Source organism: Pantherophis guttatus, chromosome 5 (assembly GCF_059756535.1).
Source record: "Pantherophis guttatus breed Tessera chromosome 5, ASM5975653v1, whole genome shotgun sequence".
Taxonomy (NCBI): Eukaryota; Metazoa; Chordata; class Lepidosauria; order Squamata; family Colubridae; genus Pantherophis; species Pantherophis guttatus.
The window spans coordinates 38,292,505-38,306,457 of NC_142067.1; the positions used below are offsets into that span (position 1 = coordinate 38,292,505).

General features: G+C 33.9%; 1 protein-coding gene across 12 annotated transcripts in view; it reads left to right on the forward strand.

Annotated features, from left to right (window-relative positions):
- The window catches only part of ARL13B (ARF like GTPase 13B), a 44,020-nt gene that overhangs the window by 26,789 nt on the left and 3,278 nt on the right, over positions 1 to 13,953 (forward strand). For 8 of the 12 annotated variants that reach the window (XM_034413593.3, XM_034413603.3, XM_034413569.3 and 5 more), the window contains 5 exons: positions 1,303 to 1,505; positions 3,909 to 4,023; positions 8,191 to 8,446; positions 9,038 to 9,154; positions 10,349 to 10,417. In XM_034413593.3, the coding sequence (XP_034269484.1) occupies positions 1,303 to 1,505; positions 3,909 to 4,023; positions 8,191 to 8,446; positions 9,038 to 9,154; positions 10,349 to 10,417 (760 nt within the window). Of the gene's footprint in view, positions 1 to 1,302; positions 1,506 to 3,908; positions 4,024 to 8,190; positions 8,447 to 9,037; positions 9,155 to 10,348; positions 10,418 to 11,721; positions 11,765 to 13,953 lie in introns of all 12 variants that reach the window. The other 4 variants (XM_087894952.1, XM_087894951.1, XM_034413608.3 and 1 more) reach the window with 1 other exon arrangement.

Consider the following 13,953-nt stretch of genomic DNA (forward strand, 5'->3'; position numbering starts at 1 on the left):
ATTCAGTTAGATTAATATTAAAACTAAGTGAGTTATGGTGGCAGAAAGAATGCTGCTAAAAACCAAGGAATAATCAGAATGCACAAGAATACACTTAATACATTCTCTGTTTTTATTATTGTAAAGTACCAATGATGCACTTTTGTTGAATCTGGCAGTAATGAAATACAATAGACAAAGCTTTTATATCTACTGGTATAGCTACAAATCTATCTATCTATCATCTATCTCTCTTCCCTCTTCTCTCTCTCTCTCTCTCTCTCTCTCTCTCTCTCTCTCTCTCTCTCTCTCTCTCTCTCTCTGGAGTGGGAGAGAGAGAGATGGATGAAGGGATAGGGAGACTTATGGAGATAAAAAGTAGATACTCTAGCTCCGTGATGGCGAACCTATGGCACGCGTGCCACCTGTAGCACACGGAGCCATCTCTGCGAGCACACGAGCCGACACCCAGGTCAGCTCCACTGCGCACTTCCCCCAGCCAGCTGATTTTCGGGTCTTGCCAGCTGATTTTTGGGATGTGTGGGGGGATAGGGGTTGTGCATGCATGGGTGGGGATGGGGGGGTGGCGCCCTCCCTCGCTCCATTTTTGGTCCCAGGAGGCTTCAGGGAGGCCTGCTACTACAAAAATGGGGGTCATGTGCACATGCATGGGGGGCGCACAAGGGATTGCATGTGCGGGGGCAGGGCCTGTTGGGGGCGTTGCATTATGGGTGTGGGCATGCATGTGCGCTGTCATGCACATACACGCACTTTCGGCACCCAAGGAAAAAAAGGTTCGCCATCACTGCTCTAGCTAGTTCAATGGATACAGGATGCTAAATATCTGCAGAAGTAGCCCAAGAAGGAATAGAATGAAATAACCAAAAGGAAGATTTTAAATCATTGTAGAAATGAAATAGAACAAAGTAACAAAGGTTTCAGAGATGGACTACTGCAGAGTGTAATGTTTTGTGGCAGAATATTTGTTTCATTCTTGGAAAATAAAATTTTGATTTAATCATTCTAGTCTTAAAAAGTTAGAATTTGAAGATAAGAAATTCTTGTGGGAATTTATTGGGAGCAGCAACAGTTTTTGAAAAGTAATTTTCAGAGCATATAGGCAAATCTGAATCTATATCCCTCTGGAAAGCTGTGTCATAAGAGGTGAGATGGAATAATTGGATGGATCAAAATATGAACAAGTTATTATTGACAAGTGTGCTGCACAATCATTTTCAGAAATTGTTAGTGAGTCCATAACATTGTTCAATTACATATTGCTGTAACAATATGAGATAGTGCTGATTTTTCCGTTGGTTATAGGAGCCTTGTTCTGCTATTGTGGGCTATGGAAGAAAAATTGACAAATCGATAAAGAAAGGTTTACTTTGGCTGTTACACACTATAGCAAAAGATTTTGATGTCTTATATGAAAGAATTCAGAAAGACATCACAGAGCAAAAAGCCATTGAAGAGCAAGAGAAACGAGACCGAGCAGAAAGAGTGAAGAAGATAAGGAAAGAAAGGTAGGTAGAGTAAGTCATCTTTGTGAAACATTTTATAGTACATTACAGATTGGATTTCAAGGTACTGTACAGCAAAGACCAGAATATGTAGATCTAACATGTAATACACTCAGTAACTGTGTTTTCATATCAGACATGACACATGATATGACATTGTCAAAGGTGTTAATAGTGATCACCTAAGAATGACATTTCCAGTCTGACCATTATTTATTCAAGACAAGCAATAAGGTCCAGAATCCTACTGGTGCTCATCATATTTATTGAATTCTAAGACAGTTTTGTCCTTGGCTAGAAATTATGGGCTTTATCACTATACCTGGTGGATGCCTGGTTGGGGAAAATTCATTTAGATGCTCTGAAAGATTTGCAAAAGTGGGTAATACTTCAGACTGGTGGAACAGAAAAATGCATTTTCCCCTATAGTATAGCTATTGTAGTTTTTTTTTTTTTTTTTTTAATTTGATTTATATGCCGCCCTTCTCTGGAGACTCAGGGCGGCTTACAATGCGTTAAGCAATAGCCTTCATTCTTTTGTATATTTTATACAAAGTCAGCTTATTGCCCCCACAAACTGGGTCCTCATTTCACCTACCTTAGAAAGGATGGAAGGCTGAGTCAACCTTGAGCCTTGGAGAGATTCGAACCAGCAGAAATTGCAGGCAGCTGTGTTAATAACAGGGTGCACTAAACCACTGTACTATCAAGGCTCTTTCTTATGTTGTATACTAATAGTTAATCTTTATTAGTATTTTCCCATTATTAGTATTTTCCCATTTTCTGGGCAATATGTCTCAGATTCTGACAGAGTCCCAGATGCAGAATTTGTCATAATTTGATATTATATTTGAATTATAGCCAAAAAAGAAAGCAACTTATCATCCATACATTCAACGTCTGATGGAAACAGTTACAAGTGTTTGTTTTTAACAATTTAATACATGTATTAACTTGTTCACTGAATATGGAATTTAAAAAAAAACTAGGTCTGCCACTTCTAGTAAGGAGGAAAACTTAATACTTCTTTCTGGCCAGTGAGTGGAATTCTGCTCCCCCACCCACCCACTCTTTAGCTTTGCCTTTTATAAGGAAGTAGTGACTTTCTTTATGCTCCATCTTAAAAGCCAAGAATAACCAATAAAATAAAAAAACATAAAAATGGAGATATATAATTGAAAAGACTGCAAAAGAAGTATGAAATTATGTAGATGACTCTAGCATCTGACATCAGCTACTTATTATGCCAAAACAGGTTGATCTTTAAAAGACAGAATGAATGACATTAGAGTCGGGCTGATATGGACCAGGCCAAGCTAGGGATACCTTAGCAGTTTCTCTCTAAGGAACATCTAACAAACATAGGCAACTGTGGTGATCTTGACCTCTCACAGACACTCTATGATAATAGCAATGGCAGACAGACCTGAGAACAGTCAGCACCATCAGCAGCCCTCTGACAGCTAGCATACATAGAGGCTGATAAAAGCACAGAAGTGTTCAAATCTTCCAGCTGCAGACCAAAACTAAGTATAACAAATCTGCCCATTGCTAGAATGGTGGTAAGAGAACCAAATGTCGTCAGAATTGGCAGTATGTGAGAAGACGCATATTCCATAACAGAGGAGTAAGTAGGACATGAATCATAACAATGGTTTTCAGTTCTAACCAAACAACCAACAGATAAAATGGCTTAAAATCTCAGAATGCAAAATTGGACCACTTTTATCATTCAGATAAATGGAATCTGATAGGGATTTCTTAGTGACTCTTCATTATATTTTAAGTTTTCTTTTAGCTAACTAGAAAAATAGTGAGATATGCTTTTAGCCAGCATACCAAATTATGGTGGAAATATACCTTATTCCTGAAAAGAACACTCACTAACTTCAACATTTTAAAACCTGTAATCATTTAATTATTTATTTTACATTTACCAAATATGTAGAATTGATAATTCCTTGGTATTTCTATCTTTTCAGTTATACAGAAATTCATATAATAAAATTTAAAAGTATACAAATTCAAGTCAAACTTAATCAGGCAAATAATGCATACTTTTATTATCTTGGTATAGGAAATCTATTTGGCTTATAACAATTTTTTTTGGTTGAATTCAGTTTTGATTTTAACCCTTTGCTTTAAGGGCAGACAGAATATATACAGTATTTCAGTAAATTAATGAAAGGTAGGTTATTCTAATAGAAGAATTGTAAACAAGGTTTCACATTGATTGACTTTAGGTCAGTTCTTTCAACTTCATATCCATCTTTTACAAGTTCATCAATAACACTTTACTGCATTTTGATGTAATGCATATGAACTGTTTTCAAAGTTTGTAATATTCTAAGAATTTTTAATTTTAGTTGATTCAAAATATCTTTTTTTCTTTAAAAAAATCATCAGAGAACAGAAAGAGAAAGAAGAAAATGAACGAGAAGGAAGGAGCATTTTGGATGAAGAAGACACTGAGCTTGTAACTGGAAACCCATTTCAGCCTATATCAACTGTAATCACTAAGGTATTGGAGCAATCACCCATGGAAAACATTTGTAACAAATCAGTTCATTGTTCATGAATGCTTTAGCCAGTATTGTATTTTTGAAACAAATTCAAATCCTTTTTTGGCCCTTTTTTCCTTTTCTCTGTGTTATCTGGTTATTTATTTATTTTTCCTTTACTTTCTATTTTATTTTTCTTGTTTCTCTTACCTTTGTTATTAATAACTATGTTTGCTTCTCTATCAGCCCCTTTTGCTTGATTGATAACTAATTATGATGTATTGGGAAAATTTGATCCCATTGCTATATAATAGAGTATTTTTGATAAATCTCTATTAAAATTTCTTTTGAGATCCTTCTTATCTGACTATACCAAAGTAATTTGTATTTTTCCAAAACACAGGAGAACTTGTGTTCCTGTTCTGGGGATGCATCATGTAAGATAAGGCTGTGCTATGTTAGGTTGCTACTTAAATCTAGAAGACCAGAGGGATTTATTTCAGTCCTATGTTAGGACTATTCCTTCTACCTTTGATAGGTCATAGAGATTAAGAGCCATTAAACTTTTCTGAGCTTCTCTTATGCAGGTTCAGGCCATAAACTTTGTCAGATGTGTAATTGTTTTATATTTCAATAATGGCTTTCTGTTGTGTTTTCTAATACTGACCTCCTCTAATTGTTTTCTCTGTAAGTTTTTACGCTTCCTTTTATTTTGGCTTCTTGTTTCCACAGCCTTTTTTCAACAACTACCTACTTTTTCTATGCTTCCTTAATTCTGTAGGTAGCCAAATAATGTTCAGCCTTCTCTGAACATTAGGTGGTATTTTTTATCTGGGTTGGATAGGATTGGTAAGAACTATTCTAACACTGCATACTGAATATGCATATCTAATATGCATGTTTTGTTACATTGTATCAGTGTAATGTCACTTTTCTTTTATTTTAGTCTATTATAGTTGTGTAAGTTCTTTGGACGTTTCCTATAAAGCTGGATTCTAACCCAGCTGCCAGTTCCTGCTTGGGCTTTATAAATGTTGTTCTCTATCATGTATTCTAAAAATTCGTCTATATTTTTCCTTTTGTTAATTCTGGGATTTTAATATTTTGATACCTTTATTATGAGATGAGGAAGAAGATCTTATTAGGAAGAAGATCTTATTCCCATTCCTGGAGTAGTTATAGCCATAGTTATATACTACTATTATTTCTTTCAGTTTCCCCAAATGAATCCATCTTTCTGATTATTCCTGCTCTAGTCTGTCTTGTCTCTTTTTTTGTCCAATGTCTGTCCTATCCTTTGACCTAACTTAAATACTTCCCCACCCCCAAGAACTTTATTTCTCTCATAACAGGGAAATTCTCACCACTCTCAGTGCCTTCCATATTTTCAGTGGTTTCTTGTTTCTGTGCTGCTACTAGATATGAACAGATGTGTTTGGTCCCAGACACTATTGAGGAAGGATTAAATACTTAACTAATTTTTGTAGTGGTAAGGCCAATTTTTAAAATTTATTTCATCAAATTACTTTTATTTTACATTAACCGCTGCCTGCTATATGTGTACCCATTTCTGTCTTTTCCTAAGGATCTCTTTCCTGGAAGCAAAATACATTCTGAGCTGGGATCTTAGCCAGGATTTTAAACATTTTAACTAACAAATTTATAATGATGCGGGAAAACACCCGAGATTCTATCTATCTATCTATCTATCTATCTATCTATCTATCTATCTATCTATCTATCTATATTTAAATATTTAAATATATATATATATATATATTTCAAAGTTCTCCTAGGATTTTGGTACCTTATTTGCTTTCCTACTCTGTTACAGTTCTTGAGCTGTTTCTCCTATAAGGATTCCGTCATCCCTGCCATCCAGTTGTTTTATCAACAAGGTCACTCCAAATCTTTTTTTCTAGGTTCTACTTGCTATTGCTGATGTTTCCTACTGCACATATCTATTTCTTTGCTGACCTCTTCTTTCAATGTCTCTCTTCATATCTTTGATCTCTTAATTCTTTGCTGACATGAACAACAGCTCCAACTGCTTATAAGGAAATACAAAGCAGAACTCCTTTTCTTGCCAATTTGTCTCGTATAATGGCAATCAGATTCCTAAACATTATTAGTAGTCAATAAAGCAAAATAAATAAATAAATCATAAAATAGCATCAATGGATCAATATTCAGAAAAGATTTGCATTAAATTTGGTACTCTTTCATTTATGAAAGGATGCCAGATGTTCAAGTTGACTTTAGAAAAAAAAAAACCTAAGTGAAATAAGTCATTATTGCTAATTAATGCTGGATAATTAAGAAAGCCAAAGAACACCAAAATCCCCGCCCCCCACATAAATATATTTTTCATTGATTATATAAAGGCTTTTGATTGTATTGATCACTTCAAGCCGTGGAATGTGTTTATAAAAATAGGAACACCAGAACATTTTATTTTCTTGATGTAAAATTTATGAAAGGGTCAGAAAGCCACATGGCAAAGCAGATTGGTTCCAGGCTGTCAAAGGAGTGAGAAAAGCATGTATGCTTTTCCCTTTTAATAAATCAGTGTATATGCAGAGTTTATATTAAGGCAAACTGGATTTGACGAATATGAGTGTGTTTTTAAAACTGACTGAAGAAACATCAATAATCTATCAATCTATGCAATCTAATGGCACTATTCTGATAGCTGAAAATACAACTATACATAGCATAAAATAATTAAACTATGAACAGTAAAGGAGTCAATAGTCAAGAAATATGCCACAGACTAACACTTGGTAGAGTAGCTTCGAAAGCCTTGGAAAATATATTTAGATGCCAGGATCTGCTTATAATACAACAATCAGAATGGTACAGGCATTGGGGTTTTTTTTCCCCCTTGTGCCATTGTGTGGAAGTTAAAGTTGGACTTTGAAAAAAATCAGAAGAGAAAGTATTGCTGTTTTTCAACTTTAATATTGGGAACGATTTCTTACAATGTAATGGATAGCCATGAAACCAAACAAATGGATAATAGAATAGAAGAGTTTCTCATTTAAAGCAAAAATGTTCAGACTCAAATTACTGTGTTTCCTCGAAAATAAGACCCTGTCTTATATTTTTTTTGAACCCTGAAATAAGCGCTTGGCCTTATTGCCATGCGCTCAAAAGCCCGATTGAGCTTATTATCAGGGGATGTCTTATTTTGGGGAAAACAGGGTATAATACTTTGGCCATTTCATGCAAATGAGCTACTTCTCTGGAGATGTCTATAATGCTGGAAATGGTGAAAAGAAAGAGAAGGGGACCGTCAGCAGTAAGGTGGTTGAACTCAATTTCAGTAGTGTGGGCAGAACATGGTTGAAAGACCTGAAGGATCAGATTAGAGACAGTTGTCTTGGAGAAAATCTATTTATGTGATTGTGAAGAGTCAATACAAACTTGATCACTTAATCAGTCAAACGATAGCAATTTTAAAAGATACCAAATTTTATAATCGGTGTCTTTTTAATTAATTTCTTGAAATAATAGTTCAGAATATGAAAAAAAGCTGCCATGATATCAGAATCAGTATAAGTAATTTAAGGCTTAGTATTCTCCACATGGGAAAAAAGCTTTACTTAATATTTTAAATCCATTATCCATAGCAATATGTCAATAAAATTGCATAGAAATCCATAGGCTCATGTAAAGAACTGAACTAGGGCTATGGAGAATATTTGCACAGTAAAAATTCAAATACCTGAAATTCAAAGCAATTAAAATGTAAAGTTATATAAGCAGTTTTCTTAGGAGAGCTGAATATTAATTAGAGGTTCCATTATATGAAATTGAAGATTATTTTATATTATTGATGATTTGTAATCCAGTAGGAAAGGCTAGTATAAAGACACAAATATAGATCTTAAGCTGGCTGTGATTTTTGTGTTTGTATGTGTGTTTGTTACACTATCTGCAAAGTTATTGTGGAAAACACCAAAGCATCTTAAGAATCTGAAAGGGCAGTTAGAAAAAAACTTGATTTAGTGCCTGGTGTAAATCCATAATAATGTATAAAAAACAGTTTTGTAAATTTAATATATGAAATGTATTTCAGTCATTCTTTTAAAGTATCCTCTGATTTGTTGTTGACATTAACTTCTCCCCAACTAACATTTGAAATGCTGCTATAATGAATGGCATTTTCTTCTGTATTTTGTTAGAATGAAAAGAAAATTGAAAAAGAGAAGAAGAGGCAAAGGGAAGAGAATGAAAAGATTGCTATTGCCTTGAAACCTAAAACAAATCAGGAGATAATAGATGTTCAGAGTCTGAACAGTGAACAATCCAACGAACAGAGACTGATAGAAAACTATAAATCTGCACTAACACAACAAATGGAACACGAAGATGAGAATGACCAGCAGATCTCAGAAAGTCTTGACTCTGGTGATAATCCAACTTTGAATCCAGGAACAGGTAGACTGATAAGAATTTGTAAATGCTGTGTTACCAGCCAATTTCTCTTAGATCTTAGCATATGCTCCTTCTGATTTCTCAGAATAATTTAGTAAGAACTGATGAATTACCTTTTCATTTACTCTGGAAAAAAAAAACCAGAAAATTATTTAGTATCCTTTCACATTTTTTGATTACAAGAATCTTGAGCAAGAAAGACTGAACTTAGTAAATAAGTAAATGAGGTTTGCAGAAGATAAAATACCTCATATGATTCCAGTTAACTTTTCAAAAGTTTAGTTCAACATTTGAACTTGAGAGAAAGGAGAATATAGCTGCTAGGCAACCTTTTTACAAAGGACTAATGAGCTGCCAAGCAATTGATAGATTTCTTTTATTAGGTGACAAACTTAAATTCTTATAGTCTTTCATGAATATATAATCTTAACTGAACATTATGTCTACATAATTAAGAACCGTGTGTTTATTACCAAATAAAGTTGTGTTACGCTCTGATTAAAATCTGTCTTTATCTATGTAAGCACAGATGTTTTCTAATTGCAGTTCAAATTCTTTATGTAACATCAGTGGTTTTATTTATATTTAATTTAGAAAACAGTAAAAAGAAAGCAAAGAAACTAAAATTAAAAAGAAATCATCGAGTTGAACCAGTCAATACAGAAGAAATTGTTTCCCCACTTCCTACTCCAATTGCAACTCATACACCAGGTGAGTACAATGTGCATCAGTATTTAAAAGTTGAGTTCTTGAACAGGGGTCTCCAACCTTGGCAACTTTACGACTTGTGGACTTCAACTCCCAGAATTCCTTAGCCAGCCTGCACTGGCTGAGGAATTCTGGAAGTTGAAGTCCACAGGTCATAAAGTTGCCAAGGTTGGAGAACCCTGGTCTTCAACATATGAATAACACAACCTCACATGAAATATTTCAAAAGAAAAGATATGTAGATTAAATATATGGCACTGTTAAATGATCTTGGGAACATAAAGGAGGCAGCAAGAGAACTAAGGAGAGGTAAGGGTAATGTAGAAGAAAGTCCAGGCGAAAAGAAAAGCATGAGAAAGAGATTTAGAGTAACTCTGCCGTAATTATACTAGGTATAACTTGTGTGGGAAAGTTATTTTTATGGTTCATGATTCTGTTATATTACCCAAGTCACAATAAAGATCTTTCCAGCTCACAAACTTACAAACTCATAAAACAAGAACCATGTGAATTTATGGAAACATATTTATTGCTAATAGAATAATATTACAGAATCTTGAAAGCTTACTAAATAATTCTCCCACATAACATACATGGTTAAGGCAGCTTTACTCTGAGTCTCTTTGTCATGCTTTCCTCTATTTCCTGGACTCTTATCTGTTAGAAGTGACACTGTTTATTTTCTGCTTTGTTCTGTGGTACCCTTGTGCTCCCAAGGTCTGTTAAATATTCCATCCCAGAAATTTACGTGGCAAGTGAAAAAAAGCTTGGCTGTATAAAAAGGAATAATGCCTTCTTCTTCAATTGAATTAGAGAGAGAAAGAGCACAACAAAATAAAACTTTTACTTTTATTGGAAACTAAATATATTTTTGCCTCATTTTGTTTTTTTGGGGGGGGGGATCGGGGTTGTGAAAAATAGTGTTGTAAAACCTTTATAGAATATTGCTTTGTTTGTTTGTTTATTAAATGTTATGCCTTTATCTGCATCCAAGGAATAAATTTTCAATATCAGTCTTAATCCTATGCAAATTAACTTCTACCCCGATATGTCTACCATGCTCATCAGTAGTAAACCAGTAGTTCTGGTTTTATTAGTAGCTTGAGATTTTCTCTATGTGCATGGATGAATATTTGCTGTAACAGAATTATTTAGTTATATAATTGCTGGTTTTTTTTTTTGTTTTTTTTTTGGCAGTTGGATGGGAAACACCAAAAGTTAACAGAATTCGAAAACTTGAGCCTCTTGGTGAAACTCATCATAATGGTAATTTCAGAGGAATTGTCCTCGGCAAGATATATTTTATTTTGCATATTGGCTTATTTCTTTCATTTTGACTAATTTGGCGCTTCTTTAAGAACAATCCATAATTTTCACTCCTTGTTTTTCTCTTCAAACTATATGTAAATGGCATTTAGTTAATAATTTTATTTCATTCTCTTTGCTTCAGGACAAATCTGTTGCTTATTGAGGGGATCATGTAATTAGTTGTATATTGCTCAAAGGGAAAAAAAATAGAACCATTAAAGTGTAAAGGACCATATCCATTCTTAACTATTCACCCAAAGAAGGTCTGCTATGAATTGCTATAATTAAATCTTAAGAAATATTGAAATAGGAAAAAAATATCTTCTGAGCAGACAAGCATTCACACAAACTTCATTCTTTCTCTTCTCAACACCTATAAATATTGAACCTTAAACATAGATTAATCACGTGCTAAATTCTATAAGGGGCAGCAGAAGAGGGGAGCGGAATTGTTATGAGTTAATTAGGCAGGAAGACACTGTGTGCCTAACTTATGGTTACTTATCTGACTATCTAGAAACCATTTGTAAGTACAGTGCAGTTTTTATTAGCATATGGTTTTCTAAAAAATATAATTTTGCTGTTAATTTTATTAATAGCATGTGAAAGGTTGAAAGTATTTGTATCATTTTATGTAAAAACTTGAAAAACTGATTGGAAATATTTTCTGTTTTGACAAGATGGCATTCTGCAGTGATAAAACGTATGTCTTATATGTATAGTTAGTGTTCAATCTCAGGACCTCTAAAATGATCTTGAGCAATAAAAAGACTAATGCCTGGCGTGCTGGTTTGACCTGCTTCTCAGAGCATGTAATATTAAACTAGATCAAGGTTATCCAACTTTCTCTAGCTATGGGCTATATTTTACCTTTGAATAGAATACCTAAGGCCATATTTTTTTTAAAAAAAGGGCGCACTGTTAGACAAAAACTAAATTTTATTTCATCTATGGTTAAAAGCATTTAAAATTAGTTAATTGCAGTTTATATGGCGAGCCCCACATATTTAATTCCCCCCCACCCCTTCTTTCACATTAAAATTTATGAAGTAGCAACTTTTGGAAGAGTTGTAAAATGATAACTAAGATGTTCAAGGTTTACTTGCAGCACTGTGGTCTCAGAATTTACTTCTCTAGATTAGAAATATGTATGGAAAATTTATATGTGCATAAATCTATATTTTGTACATAAATTGATTTCCTTTGTAATAGATAACCGTATAATTTTCAATAGTTGTTTAATATCCATATTTCTTTTTAAGGAGTATAAAGAAAAGAAAATGAGAGAAAGGACAGAAAAAAGAGGTAGGGAGGAGAAGGGCCATGTTTTTAGATTATAATCTTTTTGCCCTATCAGCCTTATTGTATCTGGAGTTAAAGTTGTCATTCCTTGGACAATATTTTTGTTAAAAAATGGGATAGAATTATTCTTATGCAAGAAATACTTCTGATTGCAAGTTATAAATCAAGTTTGTGAAGCTGTACAGATGAGATATTTCCTATAAGCTTTGATTTTCAACTCGCTCAAAGAATATAATTACTTACAATTTTGCATGTACTCCTTTCAATCCTTGTCAGTATTTCACTTGAAAACATGACAACTTTGATTTGAGAAGATGAAAGAGATACATCACTTGAGTATTATTTACTCTGGATTTATTGGGAGTATTACATACCACTGACTCCAGTTTTAGAAGCTGTGAATAATTACTAGAATTTTAGATTTCTAGCTTCCTTATAATTGAACTTTTCTATAATTTAGGCCTTAAAAAAACACAAATATCCACCAAATTTTATTCTTCCTTGTTTAGTATTTTGCTATAGTTTTATTCTTTCTGTTGTTTTTAAATAAAATGGTATTTAGGTTTAGATCAGCTACTAAGTGACTCTGCATTTCTTGACTAAGAGATCAATTTTAGTCATCAATCTTTAGAAAAAGGAAAGGTAGTTGGAAAATTCTGATCATGGTGGGCAAAAGAAACAGGGCAGGAAACTATAGTGGGGAAGGAGTACTATGACCCTTACCTCCAGAATCTTAAATTTCAGAGAAAATGTAGGAACAGAATAGAGAAGCCACAATTCCAAACTGTAGAATTATTAGATACAGATAGTCCTGCCTTAAAAAATGCAACTTTATCACTAAGCAGTGTGATTGTTAAATGAAACATCATGACTGCACCTGACTTATGACATTAGCTCTACTGCAGTCATTAAGCAGATCACTCATGGTTAAATGTGGTGTCACATGATTGCGACTTGCTGCCAGCTCCCTTGCTAACTTTGCTTGTCAGAAGCTGGCTGTGATGGTCACAGTGGTGATCTTATGACCATGAGACACTGCAACAATCATAGATCTGTGCCACTGGCAAAGCCCATCAGTTTGACTGCAGATACGCCATGACAGCCATAAGTTCCAATCGTATGTGTCAGCTTTGAAAAAGGCAAGATTTGTGCTAGCAATCATTACCATAGAAAAGAGACTGAAAATGAAATTGAAAACATTGTCATTCCTTTATAGTAATTTAGTATATTAGCATCTGGAATACTGTGGACAATTTGTTGGCACATTTTTAAAAAGACTATTATATTTCTGGGAAAAGTGAAGAATACAGAAATCAAAACTATTAGGGTCTTGAATGCCTACCTTATGAGAAAGTCTAGAACACCTTTAACTTAGAAAAAGTGACGGGACAAAGTTAACAGTTGAGGCATATAATATCATGCATGGTATGGAGAAAGTGAAGGGAAGTTTTTCTCCTTTTATTAAAACCCTAAGCCAAGGAGTCATACTGTGAACCTGACTGAAGGTTTTAGAAAAAGCACTTCTATACACAACGATCAATTTTTGGAATTCAGTATTGCAAGTTGTGATGTCCAGTAATTTGGGTGGCTTTTAAAGGGAGTGGATACAATCATGAAGGACAATTCCATTAAGGGCCATTAGCTCTGAAGACTAAATATTATCTCTCAGCTGGCGGTGCATGCCTTCAAATACAAGTTGCAGAAGAACATCAGCAGGATGATTGAATGTCTCTACCTCCTGCTTCTGTACACCGCAGGAGTATAGGTTGGCAAAATACTGGACTAAGATAGACTTGGGTCTGATTCAGCAGTTCTCTTCTGTAAAAAGGATCTTGTTATCTTAGAATATTATTGTAAGGATTTGTAACCAAATTAGTTGTATTGTATAATCCAACTCTACACTTGAAGTATTTTTGATTTGTAGAAAATATATAGGAAATACATACTTAACATTCTGTTAATGCCATACAAAATAAATAAAAACATATCTTAATATCTTGCAAGAGATTGAAATTTCATAGATTTTCTCTGTTGTAGAGTTTAAACAGTTTTAACAGATAACATTAATTATCAATTTATATCTGGAGAGGAAGGAGGAGTTTTGATAAACTAAAGCAAAATATGATGTTTCAATAGGTAGATTTAAAAATCTATAGTCAGCACAACTAAAAGAAAAAAAAATCCTAAAAACG